General features: G+C 39.2%; 2 protein-coding genes across 3 annotated transcripts in view; one reads left to right on the top strand and one right to left on the bottom strand.

Annotated features, from left to right (window-relative positions):
- The window catches only part of LOC121960207 (calsenilin-like), a 23868-nt gene extending 11113 nt beyond the window's left edge, over positions 1-12755 (bottom strand). The window contains exons 1-5 of one of the 2 annotated variants that reach the window (XM_088071252.1): positions 12629-12755; positions 12252-12382; positions 10210-10267; positions 6257-6348; positions 527-701 (exon numbers count right to left, since the gene is read on the bottom strand). In XM_088071252.1, coding sequence (XP_087927378.1) covers positions 527-701; positions 6257-6262 — 181 coding nt within the window. In that variant the 5' untranslated portion in view covers positions 6263-6348; positions 10210-10267; positions 12252-12382; positions 12629-12755. Of the gene's footprint in view, positions 1-526; positions 702-6256; positions 6349-6480; positions 6631-10209; positions 10268-12251; positions 12383-12628 lie in introns of those variants that run through there. The other variant, XM_042509826.2, reaches the window with a different exon arrangement.
- trim69 (tripartite motif containing 69) lies at positions 12057-17340 on the top strand. Its single transcript, XM_042509371.2, has 6 exons — positions 12057-13052; positions 13621-13716; positions 14292-14525; positions 15228-15250; positions 15343-15458; positions 16059-17340. The coding sequence occupies exons 1-6, from the start codon at positions 12423-12425 to the stop codon at positions 16601-16603; spliced, it is 1644 nt and encodes a 547-aa protein (XP_042365305.1). The 5' UTR covers positions 12057-12422; the 3' UTR covers positions 16604-17340.
- Positions 17341-17395: the final 55 nt, after the last annotated feature.

Here is a 17395-nt window from a genome sequence, read left to right as displayed (position 1 = left end):
CTATGTTGTTTAATTTTATTATTGATTAATTTCATGATAAATTATTTTATTTGACCTTCAGATGAAATAATTCCTTGTAATTCTGTGAAGGTGAAGCTGTGGTAGTGTGTGTTTGCATGTGATAGAGACAGAAAAGAAAGGGAAAGCAAGTGTTTTAGAAGGGGAGGAAAAGCAGAGCGGATCAAACTGAATTCTATGAAGCAGAATAAGAGGTGAAAGCAAAAGCATCCGCAGCTCATTCGCTGACAGATTAGCCACTGAAATAAAGTGGCGTTTGGTAAAGAGTGAAGCTTGTGCTGTAAACAGTGAATTGAAGAAAAGAACAGCGAGAATGTACAGCAGATATATACTGTGGATGGAGCAGATGCTTTAAAATTCATATATTCTGTAGTTGCAGGAGATTGAATGCCTGCTGTGCTTTGAGTCCCACTCCCCCTGCTGTCACACACAATCATGCAGATATCCAGCACACTGTGCTGCTGTTTATTGTGTTAGAGTGGTGGTGCACCTCTTTATGTGCCTGTACCTGGCCCTTGTTGCGTGGTACTGGCGATAATCCACTTGACGAGACAACACTTCATCAGAGATTTACGTGTGAGCCGTGGTTTCTGCCACTTGGAGCCATCTGTCTGTCCACCCGGGTTCGGATCTTTCCCGTTGGCATCAGGCAGCAGGCCACCATCCACTGCCTTCCCGTCCGCCTGAGAAAGACAGAAATGAAAGGACTGCTTATTGTGCTTCTGTACTTTTCAAAGTCCCCACAAGAGGGTTCACATGACCACACCTCCTGCAGAGAGAATAAAACAAGGCGCCTTGCCTAGAAAAAGAGACACACAAGCCACACGTCATGTCTATCATATTGCAGCAGCTAATTTTCCTTATCAAATTCCTTGTATGTGTTTCTAAACTTTAAAAGATGCTGTAAATTCCTCCCCTCCTTTGTTCTTTCTTTGTAATCATTGTGCAATTCATATTCATGAATAAATATTTGATTAGAGTGTTGCAAAGTGTCGCTCTCAAGATGACCATGTTGGAATTTTCTTTTTATATATATTGTTTTTGGGGCTTTTTTGCCTTTATTCAGGCAGGGACAGCGTTAGTGTGAAAGGGGGAGAGAGATGAGATGACATACAGCAAAGGGCCAAGGCCAGAATCAGACCCACGGCAGCTGCAGCAAGGACATAGCCTCTGCACATGGGGCGCCTGCCCTACCAATTCAGCCACCAGGCACACCATGTTGGACTTTTGACAGTCAGTCCAAGGCTTGAGTTCAGACTGAAATACGTAAACAATTATAATTTGGAAAAGATTAAATTTGGGCAGTATCGTGGTATTTTGGTATATATGGATATTTAGAAACCGCCAAGGTTATTTTTTAAATAACATTGAAAATATATATTCTCCCCTTTATGTTAAACTGATATGGAGATGGTCTATTGCGGCAATGTATTGTAGTGCACAGTACAAGCCACCAGAGGTCAGTTTCCTTTGGTGGAACAGGCAACTGAGCTGAGAAAGATGACGACTGAGAGTGGTGGGGATAATGTTACAGGACTGCAAACAACTAGCCAACAACGACTGAAAGATAGAGTGAAAACAGCATGTAAAGACAACATATTTTCACATCTAACTCTGTGAATTAAGTGCAAATGTCAGTTGTTAGGCTGATGGTGGCTAGTTGGAAAATTTATATTTAAAACAGGATTTACTGAACTAAGATGGCCAACATAACAAACTTTATACCCTCTGAGCAACAACATGTTAGCATTGTCCTTGAATAGTAGTCAAAGTACCACTGTGTCTAAATTTAATCTTACAAAGCCACTAGCATGGCTGTAGACTCTCAGTCTTGTTGATTTAGAAAATTAACTGACCATGTAATTGCAATGTCTCTGGTTCCCTGGTTGCTCTGGCCTTTATTACACATCATCTCTTTTTCTCTCTTTGCTCATCTCCTATTGGCTCCCTCCTGCACTCTGGCATAGGATGATAGTTACAGAGAGTTTATTACTGAAATGGAAGACCCCGAAACAGATACATATTACATGTAAGGTGGTGTCTCACACAGAACACAATTTAAGCATATTTTCCTCCATCATAACTTCTCATAAATGCCTCTTAGGAAGGACAAGTTATATAATGATGCAGGTTTTTAATCACAAGGTGGTATAGTATGACATAACAGCAGATTTGGCACTAGCAAGCTTGATCTGCTTTCAAAGCTTTCTAAGATGAAACGTTTGCCAGCTGGCCTTGCAGCTGGAATTACATTCAGACATCCAGCCAACTGGTAAGTATGGATGAACAAATCGATACCTCAGTAATCAATACTACAATATTCAAACCCTAACAGAAGGGTTGCTTATGTTTGTGTGATAGCAGGTCCTGCAGACTCTTTGTACTTAAATGCTGCAATTGTGTCAAGCAAAGAGTATTTTAACATTACAGTTAAAAAGGGAATAGTTTACATAGTTCTGTGAAATACTCTTTTCTAGTGTATTATTAAGAAATAAAGAAGTTTTGAATATGCTTATTTTTAAGAAAAGAGATACATATTTGTGGAAAATAAAATATTGTTGTAACATGATTACTCATGTGAACCGGGCTGTGAAACAGATACAGGTAAAGCGGTTCTTTTCAGTGTACTGAATCATTAGAATCTGTTCATAAACTTTCATAAACCTCAGTATTCTTGTGTTGTGTTCAGATGCCTTTCACAAGCATTTAAACCTTTAAAAGTTCAGAAAATTGGTTTCCTTTGAAAATCATAAAAGGAATTAAACAACTTAACAAGAAATGACCTGCAAATTGTAATAAATCAGTAAAAAGTAAAATAAAAACAACCTGTTTTTTCTAGTTTTTTTCACAGATGATTTGCCTCTTTGTCTTTTTACTTTGTTTTTTGCCTATTTTCAGGTAATTTTCTTGTTACTTTTTTGTTTGCCATTTCTTCTTAAATTGCTGATTTTTGTTGGTTAAAAAAAGTTCAAAAGATTTATTTACCAAATTGTCAATGCTTGACTGGAGCTCTGACCACATGTATCCCACTCACTGAAATGAAAGCCTAACGTTTAGTTTGGCTCACTAACTAGTGAACTGAGGACAGAGAATGCAGTTGGATAAAGATGGTGTTTGAAAACTAAAAGCTGTGGTCCAACCATAGTATGTACAATTTGCTACATCTAATTATCAAAAAAATGGTACTACTTCCAACTTTGAGGTTTTTAAGACATGAGAAGGAAGGAGAGGTGAGGATTTGAGCGACTCAGCGTCTGTCTATCACTCAGGACTCACATTCACTGTTTACTATATCCAGTGAACGAATCACTGAACATTCACTATTCCCACGCAGTGACACGACTGGAGACAGTTCAGGTTTGAATCGCTCAGTGTGTCTGAGAACTCCACTGAACTGAGAAATGAACGAATCATTTCAAGAAGTGTTTCAGTTCAGTTGGTTCACAAAAAAAATTAATTCTCTTGTTACCAGTCGGGAAAAGATTGGCTGGTATTGTTTTCACCTTGTGAGTCTGTGTGTGTCATCGTGGCCAAAATGTGATCCTCTAGACACCTAGCGGGATCTAAAACAGAAAGAGTTTTGAGTTTCAGTCTTTCCGTCTGTCTCGACAGATTTTGTTAGGGCGATAGCATCATAATCGTACAAGGGGCAGTCATGAAACTTTACAGACGTGTGGTTCAGATCAAAGTGAAGGCCTGGTTTGAAGATAGGTGTGGTCCACGCAAGGGTGCTGGAAGTAGGGGCATAGAAAGAAGGAAAGACCGTCACTTCTTTTTAATGGGAAGATTGCACGATAGTCTGTAGTTTCCAGGTATTTTGATCACCACATTACATCTTCTCATCTCATACTGGATGCACACTCAGTGTTTCTATATTCATAATATTTTAGTGAAAATGAAGCTTCAAGGTGTGTATTTAAATAGTAAAACTCATCTATTGCGAAATAATCTAGGGATGATGCTTTTGTGTTTCCATTCTGAATATGTTGTTTTCTTGGGCACCATCTTTGTTGGACTGTGTTTTTCAGTCCCTTAAGAGTATGTGTTGAGTCATTGTTACTGTCATCGTCATTGTTATTGCACACGATACTGATCTGCCCAGCACGACATACTCAGCTTTTTAGAGGCTCCCTCCTTCCTTTTGTCATTTGGCTCTTTAGAGCAAGTTTGACATTTCTTTTGGCTTTTTGTCTCCTTTCTTAATCCTTTGTCTCTGCAAAGTCTTTTACTCGCCTGTGTAAAAAGGCTTTCAGAGGCTGTAATGTAAACAGTTTGCAGAGAAAGTAGATAGAACTACTGTCTGGGGAGCTTGTCTGTCCCCCCAGTCCCCTATTTGAATATGAAAGGATGCCAAAGCACACAGAGCATTAAGACTTTCACTCAATAATTCACACTCCTTAAAACTGCATCAATAAAAGATCAGAGTTGGCTGCCACAGTGAGGTGAAAGATGACTACGAGTGAAACGGCAAGACTTTATGGACCCCCCAAAGCCACATTAACAAACGCACACATGCTGAACACACACATGCAACCACAAAATTCATACAATCTTCAGAAGTGTTTTAGTTAGGTGATTTGGGTCTTAACATCCAAAGCGCTGCATTATTCACTGAAGCTGCGTGTGCTGGGTAGCGAGATGCTGCCTGTGATCATCTACGTCATCATGAATGCTGTGAGCGACCATCCTCTACTGATCATCACATATGTTGCCTTTGCTTGTATCCTGGCTTCCAGTTCTGCCGCCTGCACAGCCCAACACAACTCTTTACCACTTGCGATGCTCCTAACCTGCATTTATCCCTGTTTGCCATATGGCTCTGATGTTTTGGCTTGAAGCTACTGATCAAATTCAGAATATTGTGCCTTGAGGTTAGCTTGATGTTCAATAAATGTGCCCTTTACAATTATATTTAAAGGTTGAGATCACCAATTTACTTAGTATTGTACTTCCAATTTTGAGGTACTTGTATTGCAAATTTCATTTTTCTGCTATTTCATACTTCCACGTAAGGCTATGAAACTAGATATCATCTTAGATTTTGGATATCATAATATTGTAAGTGTTGTCTTTTTCTGGTTTTAAAGGATGCATTACAGTGAAGTGGTGTAATTTTCTGAACTTACCAAACTGTTCTAGGTGATCTATTATCTGCCTTCACCCAACTCGTCATTATATCCACATTGCTGATGATATTTATTATTATAATATTATGTTAATATTTTATTGATGTACCCTACAATATCATTACAATATCAATATCCATGTCAGAAATCATATTTGATTTTTTTTCATAGCACCTACTTTCACTTCTCTGGAGGGAAATACTGTACTTGTAAAACCACTCCATTATACAGATTTTAGATATAAAACATATGATCAATAAATTATATATTATTATTTAATATTGATCAAATTACCCATCAACATATAACAGAATTTTTCAATTGTTTTATTTATATGCAATTCATGACAGTCTTTGAAACCGTGGTTAGTAAGTGTTAAAAAGTTAAGCTATTATTATTATCATTAATATTATAAAGTACTTAAAGTTACTAACCAGCATACCAACATAAAAATGCCACTTATGCCGGTAATGCAATAATACAACCCCATGGTACAATATAGTATATCACACTGCAAGATTATTATCATTTTTTTAAAACTTTTAATTAGTTTTACTAATAATACTTCTGTATATACCTAAGAACATAGGCGTAGATTTCAGAGGGGGTGCAGGGGTCCCCCTCATTATTTAAAACGTGCTTTTGTCCTCCTCAATCAAACCATGAAAGTAGCAGAGGACTTTTATTTTGACAAAATGAGTCATTTATATGAATTAATGATGCAGAAAAAAACACAAAGTGGAGTATAAAAACCACCAAAATGAAGGAAATTAAGTATTTGACGCTCAAAATCTTCTGGCATCGGACACCCAAACCCCTCTGTTTCATATATGTATCAAATATATGCAGATACTTCCTCCAACATTGGAAATCACAATGAATGCCTCACTAAAATGTGTGGATCCAATGCTTTTTCGCTCTTATGTTCACTTAAGTTTCAAGTTTCTGCAGCTGATTAATTAGAAAGTACTAACATCATAACAAGTTAGCTACAAAGTATCACAGGTAGCCCACACTATAAGCACATTAAAGGAATATTACCATTAATTGTTCTGCCAGTCTATCTAAGTAATAAGTGAATAAAAGCACACAGTAATCGGTGTTCATTGTACCTGCATTGCGTCTCGATTTAAGTAGCTGTTTTTCAGGAAAAAAACGCTGCAATCCTCTTCAGCTCGCGCTCCTCCAACGACCCTGGAGTGATCTGCAGCAGCAGCAGAGACACAGAGAGACAACAGCTATATGAAGGAGGAGCAGAGCAGAGTGCTGAGCTCACACTCCAGGCTGAGGACAAACGCTACAGAACTACAATCAGCACAGCTACAGATGAACAAACCTGAAGATTCAGAGGATTAAAAGATGAGTCAGTGAGTGATCTGCAGGAGATGTCGTGATCCTTCAAATGAGCATCGAAGCAGGAGCTGCTCTCAACAAGTGACGCAAACAATTTATAGGGCGACAGAAAGAGCGAGGTGTTGATGAGGTGCTCACATCGTGACACATATTATTAGAAGTGCCAGACATATTATAACCTGCAGTGATGGTGTGTGAGTCCAGACAGGCGCTAACAGCCGGACTCTCTGAGGAAATTAAAGAGGATTGCTGTGTTTCATACTCACATGCTGTCCAAACAGATTTGATTTTATAGCTCTGTGATGCTGCTCAGATATCATCATAATAATAACAGAAAGAGTATTATTAGATTTACTGTCTTCACAACAGACACAACAATCTTACAGGATTGTTGTAACAATCTCACAGTTTGTTATTTTGGGGGGAAAAGTGAGATGTGTCACTTTCTTTTTTTTTTGCTGAAAAGGTCATGCTTAAATCGCAGGATAAAAAAGGACAACATTAGGTAAAAACAATCATAACTGGGAAGCCAAAATGACCTGGTCCAGCATTGGCCCAAACTCAGGTCCCAAGTCAAGTCCCAAGTCCTCAACTTTGAGTTTGGAGTAAAAACATAATGTACTCTTCATTTTAACAACACAGAATTAATATATTAAAAATCGCCAAATGTCCTCCAACCACAAACACCAACTAAACATCCTATCAGCATTGAATAAACAGGCTGCATCATGTGCCTTTGCAATGAGACATTATACCTCAGTTAGAGCACACTTTGTACTGTGCACCTGCTTCTGTCCATGGTTTCACATGAACTTGAAAGGTAAATGAATACGAGTACAGGAAGATGCATCCTGTGCCCAAAATATTCCCTGACATTGCCTCTGCATCTGTTTAAGTGCCTCCTCTCAAATTCTATGAAAGTTGTGAGGAAAAGGAGGAGGGCTTTTTATCGTCAGGGGGAATCTGAAAAATAAAAAAACAGAGAAAGGGAAGTGAGAGGAGGGAAGAAAGATGGGTTGGAAGCATGGAAGTAATTAGATATAGATTTTTGGGCATACCGAAGTCTTACTTTATTGTAATGTAGAGAATATATTGTTTTATTCTTAACATGTTATCTATATTGGTCAAAAAATTGCCATGTTAAGATTCACATGAATTAAAATGTTCTATACTTTATTCAGTATGTGTTTGCTACAGTAAGAAATGTTTTTCAGTGTTTGCTAAGGATAAATAAATTGTGGTTGGGTGGTAGAGAGTTTATTGCGAAATGACAGGGCTTGCGTGAAAATTAAAGCTTTTTGAAAGTGCAATTAGATCATTAAATGTGTGCTATCCAATTTGCATAAGAATTTTCCATTTTCAGGGTATACATTAATTAAAATAATATTTGTTGCACTGTTACCACCATCATCATAACTGCAGAAATTCAATATTTTGTACCGTCCGTCCTTGTGCCTCTTATCTTCCTACAGGTCTCTCTCACTCCTGCAGACACTGAGGTTATTTTTAGCCTCACAAGTTCCAGAGAGCCTCCAGTTTCCCCGGTGCCTTACACATCAGCTCAGGGTTTAATTGAGGGTGTGTGTGTGTGTTCGGTGCAGATGTGCCTCCTTTGTGTGTGTGTGTGTGTGTGTGTGTGTGTGTGTGTGTGTGTGTGTGTGTGTGTGTGTGTGTGTGTGTTTGTGAGAGTGAGTTTCTTTTATTTTCTCTCCGTCCTCATGAATGTTGCATTTTCTTTCTGAATTTGCCACAAACACTCACACGCATGGCTGCACACATTTGTGCACACATTCACACTTTGTCTCCAGCTGTGACACAACTACCCACTGCTTCTCATCCCCTTTGTATGATAAAGACACGACCACAGCCTTGAAATGTACCATTAAAGCCCGATTATGAGTCAAGATAAAGAGGTGTTCATATGAAGGGGCAGATGAGGATAAATAGCCTCATAGCAAAGAGGACATGCTTTCTGGTTGTTTACACTCTACGGTTATAAGTCTTTCTCCAAAGGTCAAAACACAAAGCAGAAGTATATAAAAACCAAAACTAAAATCTCCACAGCTACCTCAATGAACAAAACTATACAGTAATGTACTGTTATATTTTTTCTCTAAGAAGCAAGCCGTCAATAAGAGTCTGCAACAATGTTTGAGGAACTGAGAGGCTGTGTGTAATATAAGCACGTTAATAATAAAATGTGTACATGCAGATGCTGAGCAGGTATGCTGTTGACCACATCTATCAAATTTCTCTCCAACAACAACCTGGTCAAGTTGTCTTGATTTCTTTCAAAAATATGGAAAGAAGGTAATGAGCGACTAAAGAAGAATGACACTAAATCAGCAAGAAATTAGTAAAAGTACAAGAAAAAAAAAGAAAAAAGGGAAGAGTAAAAAACAAAAACAAAACAAATGGGAAAAAAAGAGAAAATTATCTGTGAAAAGTGTCTAGAAAATTATAATAATTTTGTAACATAATTTAAATATGCTATTATGGTAATTATAAATATAGTTTTTCTCTAGCTTTTTTCTTTTTTCCCCTATTCACTTTTATCCAGCTTTTATTTTTTTCTTTAAAAAACAAACAAACAAAAACCCATCCAAATCTTTTAATTTGTAGAACATTTCTTTCCAAGTTTCTCATTGTCTTTATTTCAAGTTTAAGAAGGGAGCTGCACCAATTTGCACCACCTCACTTGCTTAGTATATAGTGATCGAGCAAGAAATGTAACCCCCCCCCCATTACTATAACTACCTCGCTTATCCTCTGGTGTCTGCAGCCCCCACACACCTTCCCTGACTCATGAGGTTTACAGGAATCATAATGCCAATGCATTCCAGCACTTTAATTAACTCAACAATCCTAATCTGTCTCCTGTGTTAATTATGTGTGTGCAGGTCTGAGCAGCTCTGTCAATGGTCATTGTTATTCGGGACCACTGAAGGTTACAAGTTAATTACACTGTGTGACATCTATTAACTTATTTTACACTAAAACCAGAGTGAATGTGGGATACAGCAGATAAAAGTTTTATTTCATATTGCCACTTTTTTCTTGCCAATTTTTTTTAGTCATTGCACATAAATGAGCATATGAGGTGGAAGAAGATGCCTACTATTTGATGTACAAATTGGGTATGTCTACCTAAAACTGTGGGTACCACAGGGGATTTAGTAAGGATTTTCTGTGAAAGGACAAAGGCAGAAATATCTAAAGTGTATCATGTCATCAGTGACGTCATCCACTCTAGCCCCATAAGAGTCCATGATAAATTTAGAAAACATCTGAAAACAGCATAAAACTTAAACTGAAAATTTACAAAAGCGGTACATTTGTTTAAATGGACAAAAAATTTAAAAGAAGATGAATAATATAAAAAGCATTAATAGCAGAATCATGAAAATTTACAGCATCCATGTCCTGAGAGAGCTGAATGTTATGATAGTTGAATGATTTCAACAGCTGAAAGTATGCAAAAGGAGTAGTGAGACAAAAAAAGGGTAGTGAAAAAAGGATAAAGTAATGGATAACAATAGTGTGGCTGCTGAAAACATCCGCACTAACAAACAGAGGTACAAGGTACAAAGCACATTAAGAAAAAATTGTAACAGGAGAGAAAAAGGTTGTCAAATCATCCCTAAGGTATTTGACAACATGCACAAGTTTAGAAATGAATCTGTTTTTTTTGTCATTCTGAGGGGCTTCATACCTGTGAATGTTCAGCACCACAGACAGCTCCAGCAGCTCTTCAGCACCACAGACAGCAACTAACAGAGACAGAGAAGACAAAGGTGAGCAACTACGGGAGCCATTATTGCTGTCACACCTCCCTCATCTCTCCACAAATTTATCCGTACCGGCTCCCTCACACATAAACTCCATAAGCTCACTCTGTCAGCCTGGTCACAATTGTTTCCGCACACTGTAGGTGTGTGTGAAATAGACTTATGAAGGATTTTGTCTTTTCCATAACAGGCAGGACACAAAACTGAAGGAACAGGCTAATCAAAAATCCATGCACAAGGGAAAAGTACAAAAAGTAAACCAGAAATGAATCAGGATGACCCGAGGAAGGTGAAGGACAAAAAACACCTGCATCAAATGGAAACAAAATACAAGGGGAGCACAAAGATTAAATACAAATACAAACTGATATTGTTACAAATACTCACAAAAAATGGTAAAATGAGAGTAGATCATAGATCAGTTTTTATACAACTTGTTTTGATGGGGTTTTTTTTGGCTTAACTGTTTTGTACTGTATAATTCATCTTTGTTTAGTTTTTAGTTTGGACACCAGATGTCACTATAGTCCATAACATAAGAAGTTAGCTGCTGACCTGCTAACTGTCTCAGTTTTTTCTCTGGCACAAGTTCTCTCTCCAACAAGAAGAGAAATCATCCAAATCCTCTTCACAAACACCAGATAAGATGTTGACTGTACTATATTTGTCTCTCTTTTTTGTCTGTCAAGAGGTATTCAGATCCTTTATTTAAGTAAAAGTACTATTAGAGTATTGAAAATACTCTGTTACAAGTAAAAGTCCTGCACTGTAAATAGTACTTCAGTAAAAGTAAGTCAGTATAATCAGGAAAGTAAAAGTACACAATACAGAAATATCTTTAAAAAAACCCCACACACCAAATTCAAAAGATAATAGAAAAAAATACTCCCCAAACTACAAAATTATGGAAAAAAAATATTAAAAAACCTCCTCAAAAATATGAAAAAGAAACATCCCCAAAAACTCACAACTATTAAAAAGTAAGAAAAAACATCCAAATACCTCTAAAGAAAAACAAACAAACAAAAAACACCCCTACTAATTCAAAATCATTAAAAAAAGAAAACAAATTAAATGTTTATCACAATAGTTGGCAATTAATTTTTTTCTGAATCGACTCATAATAAAGTTAAGAAGTTAATCAACTAATTGTTGCAGCTGTGTTTGTTTAAACTGTTTGGTAATTGAATTTACTAAAACTATTACTATTTACTTTAATCTAAAATATCATATTTTATAAACACTTCTTATGCTTTTTTGCAAAACTCTTAAATTATAAAGTAACAAAAGCTGTCCACTAAATGTAATGAAGTAAAAAGTACATGTTTTCCCTCTAAGGTGTGGTGGAGTAAAAGTATAAATTAGCATGAAAAGAAAATGCTTAAGTAAAGTACAAATATCTAAAATTCATACTGAAGCAGAATACTTGAGTAAATGTACTTTCATTTACAGTTACATTCCAACGCTGGTAGTGATTCACATAAGAAGAGTCAGCTAGCTTAATGGGACAGATGTTTCAGCCCTCGGGGACCGTGCTGTAAATATCTGTTACAATAACTGGATGGGGGTCAAAGAAACTCACAGGAAGCCTGCATTTGTATTTGTCCATGGTGGAGTTTTTTGGCTGCAGGACGTTTCTCTTTCATTGTGCTAATGATCTTGTTTACCCCTCTGCAACAATGATTACTTACTGGGCAGGGAGCGTAACTATAAAAAGACTCAGGAAATTTGTTACTGCTAACAGACTTCTTGCTGCTGTCACTCTGTCTCACTCCACACTCAGAGTCACAGTGATTGGATTTACATTTTTCTGCAGTTACTCTACAGCGATTACTGAAGACTTACACTCACGGCCAGACTTTACTAAACAAATAAACTAGACAAGGATAAGCCCGCCTCAGTTTCCTGAACAAGAATGTGACGTCAGTCTGCAGGGAAAAGTGGGGCCCATTGAGATCCTACTTACTATCTGCTGAGGATGTGAGAGGCTGTGGCTGCTTCTACACCACCCACTTCATTTCCCCACAATCAACAGGAAGACTGGAGGCCAGAGAGAGCAGCCACACTCTGCAGGAGAGGAAGGACAAGGAGGTCCAGCTGTACAGTCAGAACAAAGGAAAACAATCAAGGCAGAGGAATGAGCAAGAATCAGAAAGAAGTGAAGAAAATCCAGACTGTTTATCTGCAGAACTTGGAAAAGCTAAACCAGGGGATAAAGCCAGACAAGAAAAGTTGGAAACCAAAGGAGGGAGACTTTGGTGCAGCCATGGAAAAGCTGCGACAGCCTCCAATTGCTGGGAAAGTAACCAAAAGCTCAGCACACCGAATCAGCAGAGATCTTACCTGCTCCATCTGCTTGGATCTTTTCAAGCAGCCGGTGTCCTTGCCCTGCGATCACACCTTCTGCCAGGGGTGCATCGAGGGTTACTGGACCGGCCCCCGGGGCCCCAGTCAGGGGGGAACAGGCTCCTGCCCTCAGTGCAGGAAGGTGTACCCCGGGCAAAGCTATAGGCCCAACCGCATCGTAGCCAACATTGTGGAGAGCTACTGTCAGGGTCTGGAGGAGAGCGGGAACGGAGCCCGCCTGGCAGATGTCGGGGTGACAGAGAGGGTTCCTGCTCCAGTCCCACGCTGCAGCAGACACAGAGAGGAGCTGAAGCTTTACTGTGAGGAGGACCAGGAGCTGGTGTGTCTGGTGTGTGGTCTGTCGCAGGAGCACAGGAATCATACCATGGTGTGTGTCCAGGAGGCTGAAAATAAATACAGGGTGAGTTAAGCTTTAAACAAATGTCAATTTATAATAAAGGGTTCAGCAGAACATCAATATCTCACTATCTATCTATTCCTTAAAGTTTGACTGATTGTTTATATTCTAAAATTCAGATATTTAGGATGCATTTAAGAGGGCAGCAGTGATTTTTTATCCCCCCCATTAACTGAGCATTAACTGAAATAAAAAAGTAGCCAAAATATGCAAATTTGCACGTACGGCATTGTCTTATTAATCATTATTATTGTTTATTTCCTAAGTTTTCCTGCTCTTTAAACATAAAAGATACTAATTATAACAACAGTAAAGTTTTTTGGGGGTGGGTGCCCCATGGGTAGCTTCCCCAGGACCCTGAATATGCTAAAACCACCACTGTCAGGAATTATGCATATTTTACGCAGTGTGGTTATTGTAATGGTGGAAACTTACTTTTACTACGTCCAATCTAAATTTTGAATCACATTACAGCAGGTGCTCCAAAACACCTTGTAAAAATGGCTGTGACACTGCATTTGAAGTAAGAAGCAAGTCAGTTTGTATTGATGTTGTGTCCCTGTCCCATCAGGCGTCTCTGAACAGCTCCATGGATTCCCTCAAAGCTGAGCTCAACACGGCGCTGCAATGTGACCGAGAAGCCGAGGACGAGGTTAAAAAGCTCAAGGTGAGTGAAAACTTTTCCAGAGTACACATGCAAATCATAATGCAGATACTGCAATCACTACTGGACTATGTTTGTCCATTTTGACCTATTTAGTGTCTCAAAATCAGACTTTACCTGACAGAGACACATGCCTGCATTATTCCCAACACAGATTGCAACAACATAGCATGGATCTTCTATCTTTGTGAAAATACTGTTAACATGGGCATAGAAATTTGGGGGAAGCAGGGGTCATATACCCCTCAGTTTTTAAAATAAGCACATTTCCTTCTCTAAACAAAAACAAAATCATTTCCACTCTAAAATTGATGCAGAAAAGGCACAACAATGTGCAAACAATTCAAAACTTCCTGTACCAGAAAATTTTGGGCATCAAACACATTTCCTGCTTTGATATAAAAGTCATCTGCTACTTTCATGTTTTATTCGGGACTGACAAACGCACATTTTCTAAATATTGAGTGGGAGATGCCCTTGTGCTCACGGTCCCCCCTAATGTTGACACAAAAACCAATGCCCCTAACTGTAAGTGACTGGTCACAGTGACAGTGACCATAATCTTCCACATCCTTCAGGAGCACACCGCCGACCTGAAGCAGCGCATCGAGGCCCAGTTCAGCGACCTGCACCAGTTCCTGTACCAGGAGGAGAAGCTCCTGCAGGTGAAGCTGAAGACGGAGGAGCGCAGGGAGCTGATCCGACTGGACGAGCACAAAGCCCTGCTGTGCGTGGAGATCTCTCGTCTGCAGAGAGCCGTCCACGAGATAGAGGACAAACTGAGAGAGCAGGACGCCTTCACTCTGCTCCGGGTGAGCTCTGCTCATACGAACTTCACACAGGATGAATTGAGTCCATCTGGAGGTTGTTAACAGCATGATGAGTCAGCTGTGGGGGTGATTAAGGCGAGAAATGCTGAGCTATGTATTTCAAACTTATTGGTTTCCGGAGCTATTTATATCACAATGAAACAAGAGAAAGCAGAGAGGTAAAATTTGGGCTGGGACTTAGTTTTACACATCATCCTCTCATGCCTTTATGTGCCAAGAAGTTCAGCAGGGTCCAACATTAACGTGTAAGACTTAACTTTTCTGGGTGTGACCACTTTGGCTTTCCTGCTTAACTTTGTACGCCATTCTTAAAGGTCACAAACATGTTGGTCGTGTCAGTCTGTGCTGATCTGAAGAGTAACTTTTTACATGCTGGTAAAAAATGTAAGCACTGCTGCTACTTTTCTAATAACAAAAGCCTTAAGCAGTGAGTGCAGACAGGATGTAGGCCAGTGATCTCATTCGTTGATCTGGGGGATAAGGAGTTTAGCTCAGGCACGGGGCCATGCTCAGAGCCACGGCTGCGGGACTTTCCCCCGGCCACAGGGAGATCCCACAGGGTGGGATAGCGTGAGCTCAGACATTGATGTAATGTGGAAAAAGCTCCCTACTCTTTCAGATACAACAAAACTAATCACCAGTCTCTGTCTCTCTTGTCCTGTATTTATTTCTGTCTCGTTTCAGAGCATCAAAGTCCTGCTCCAGAGGTGAGTGTGGGAAACGTTCAGACTCGTTTATCATGGATGTTATTTGTTTTTATTATCTTTCTTCACTGTTCTGACTTTACTTTTGTTGGCAGACCTTCACTGAAGTTTGAGAAACCTACGTTTACACCACCCAGTCTGTGTGAGGGTCGGTTTGCGGGGCCCCTGCAGTACAGAGTGTGGAAATCAATGAAAGGGAGCATTTATCCAGGTACTTTACACAGGGGTGTAGAAATGGAGTCAAGGGGGAGGGGGGGGTGCCAAGTCCACAAAAAAATTAGAAAATTTGAAAACCAACTTCCTACTATACTATATTATCAATCATAACCAACTATAGCTATAGAGTATACTATAAAATGCATAAATATTATTACATACATAAATAGTTGACACTTGGACTTTCTTAAAAATATAACATAATAAACACATTAAAATTTGTTGAATACATCTGTAATGTCCACGTCCTGATGAGGTACGGCAACACCACTTAGACAAACTAACACAGAACTGCAATAAACTGTAACACTTGAACCAACAGTTCAGAAGTTTATCTATGATTATGATTACATTTGTTAATGATTATTTCAGACAGTGATGCGTGGTTGCTTGTCGCAAAATAGCAATTTTAATTTGCTGTTTTAAATCAGCTTATTGAGGGGGACACTTTCAGCATGGGGATGTGCCCCCTCAAATATATACTTTAATTACTCCTTTGACTTTAAGTGACACTTAAGCCTTACTTACTTTGCAAATGTAAACATTAAGTACCGAGATAAACCAACTTTTGTTGTTTTTACTTCTGCTGTTTCAGTTCCAGCAGCCATCACATTTAACTCCAGCACGGCCAACCCTTGGCTCAGCCTGACCTCCTCCCTGACCTGTGTTCGCTACCAGACCTTTAACCACACCGTGCAGGACAACCCCTACAGGTTCAATGCTGCCCTGTCACTGCTGGGCAGTCAGGGCTTCACCCACGGTCGTCACTACTGGGAGATTGAAGTCTACAGCAGCACAGTGTGGACTGTGGGAGTGGCCCGAGAGTCAGTGCCCAGAAAGGGAGTCATCAAAGCGCTCCCAGCCAACGGCTTCTGGACTCTCTCCCTCTCCTATGGGATACAGTACATGGCCGGCACCTCACCCCCAACAGTTCTGTCCCTGGAGGAGCCGATGGCCAGGATCGGCGTGTACCTGGACTACAAGAGGGGCCTGGTGTCCTTTTACAACGCAGAGTGCATGACACACCTGTACACCTTCAGGGAGACCTTCACCGAGACGCTATACCCTTACTTTAACCTGGGCTTTCTGGATAAAGTGCATGAAAATGAGCCTCTCAAAGTTTTCTTACCAAAGATTTAAATAAATGTGACAAAAATACAAGTGAAAGGGGAACACAGGGGTAAAAAGTTACCAAACAAACAACTTTAACTTAATATTGCACAGAATTAGAGAAGCAGATTTGTAAATGCAATAAACATTAGCTATTAGAATGATCTGTCTAACAGGAGCAGATGCATTTTAAAGGTGCCCTGTGGAGTTGTCTTGCAAACAAAACAAAAGTTGTGTTTGCATCTAGTGTTGACTCACCAAAACACATTGTGTGTATCCATGAAGTCTAACAAACATGTGGAGTCCATTTCCTTCCTCATAAGATATTTGCAAAGCTGATTTTTTAAGTATTTTGAATCCAGCATTGTTCATGTCCATGCTCTTTAGCTTGCTGTCTCCTTCTTTACTTCCTTTATTGATGCATTGCAGCATACATGAGCTTATTGGCGCCACCTGTTGATCAGGGGTGATACAATAGTGTGACACCATTGGCAGGACTCATAAATAAAACAGGGACCCACTCATTGAAGGACTGAAACTCTAAAGGGGATTTTTGTATTATAAGGTCATTTTGAACTCATTGTTCACTTTGTAGACTGGATCTACGGCCACACATTTCATTTCAGAGAAGCTGTGCTTCAGTGAAGAATGTGAAACTGTCTGGTATTGTGTGATTAATGAAGTGTAGGTTTTTTTTTTGGTTATTTTAATGATTATGTAATCCTTCTTGTGCATGATCCATTCAATAAAATACCTTTATCACTCTATACTGTAATTTTATTGACATGTTGAAAAACTGTACCAAATGTTTAGTTGATTTTA

The sequence above is a fragment of the Plectropomus leopardus genome, chromosome 20 (assembly GCF_026936395.1).
Source record: "Plectropomus leopardus strain MGB_pleo_1.0 chromosome 20, ASM2693639v1, whole genome shotgun sequence".
Lineage (NCBI taxonomy): Eukaryota > Metazoa > Chordata > Actinopteri > Perciformes > Serranidae > Plectropomus > Plectropomus leopardus.
The sequence above is the reverse complement of the archived record's forward strand: the minus strand, read 5'-3'. Positions and strand labels throughout refer to the sequence as shown.

Coding starts and splice junctions, on each gene's coding strand:
- trim69 (XM_042509371.2), top strand. CDS start 12,423: ATGAGCAAGAATCAGAAAGAAGTGAAGAAAATCCAGACTGTTTATCTG. Junction 13,717..14,291: donor ACGAGGTTAAAAAGCTCAAG/GTGAGTGAAAAC, acceptor CACATCCTTCAG/GAGCACACCGCCGACCTGAA. Junction 15,251..15,342: donor ATCAAAGTCCTGCTCCAGAG/GTGAGTGTGGGA, acceptor TTTTGTTGGCAG/ACCTTCACTGAAGTTTGAGA.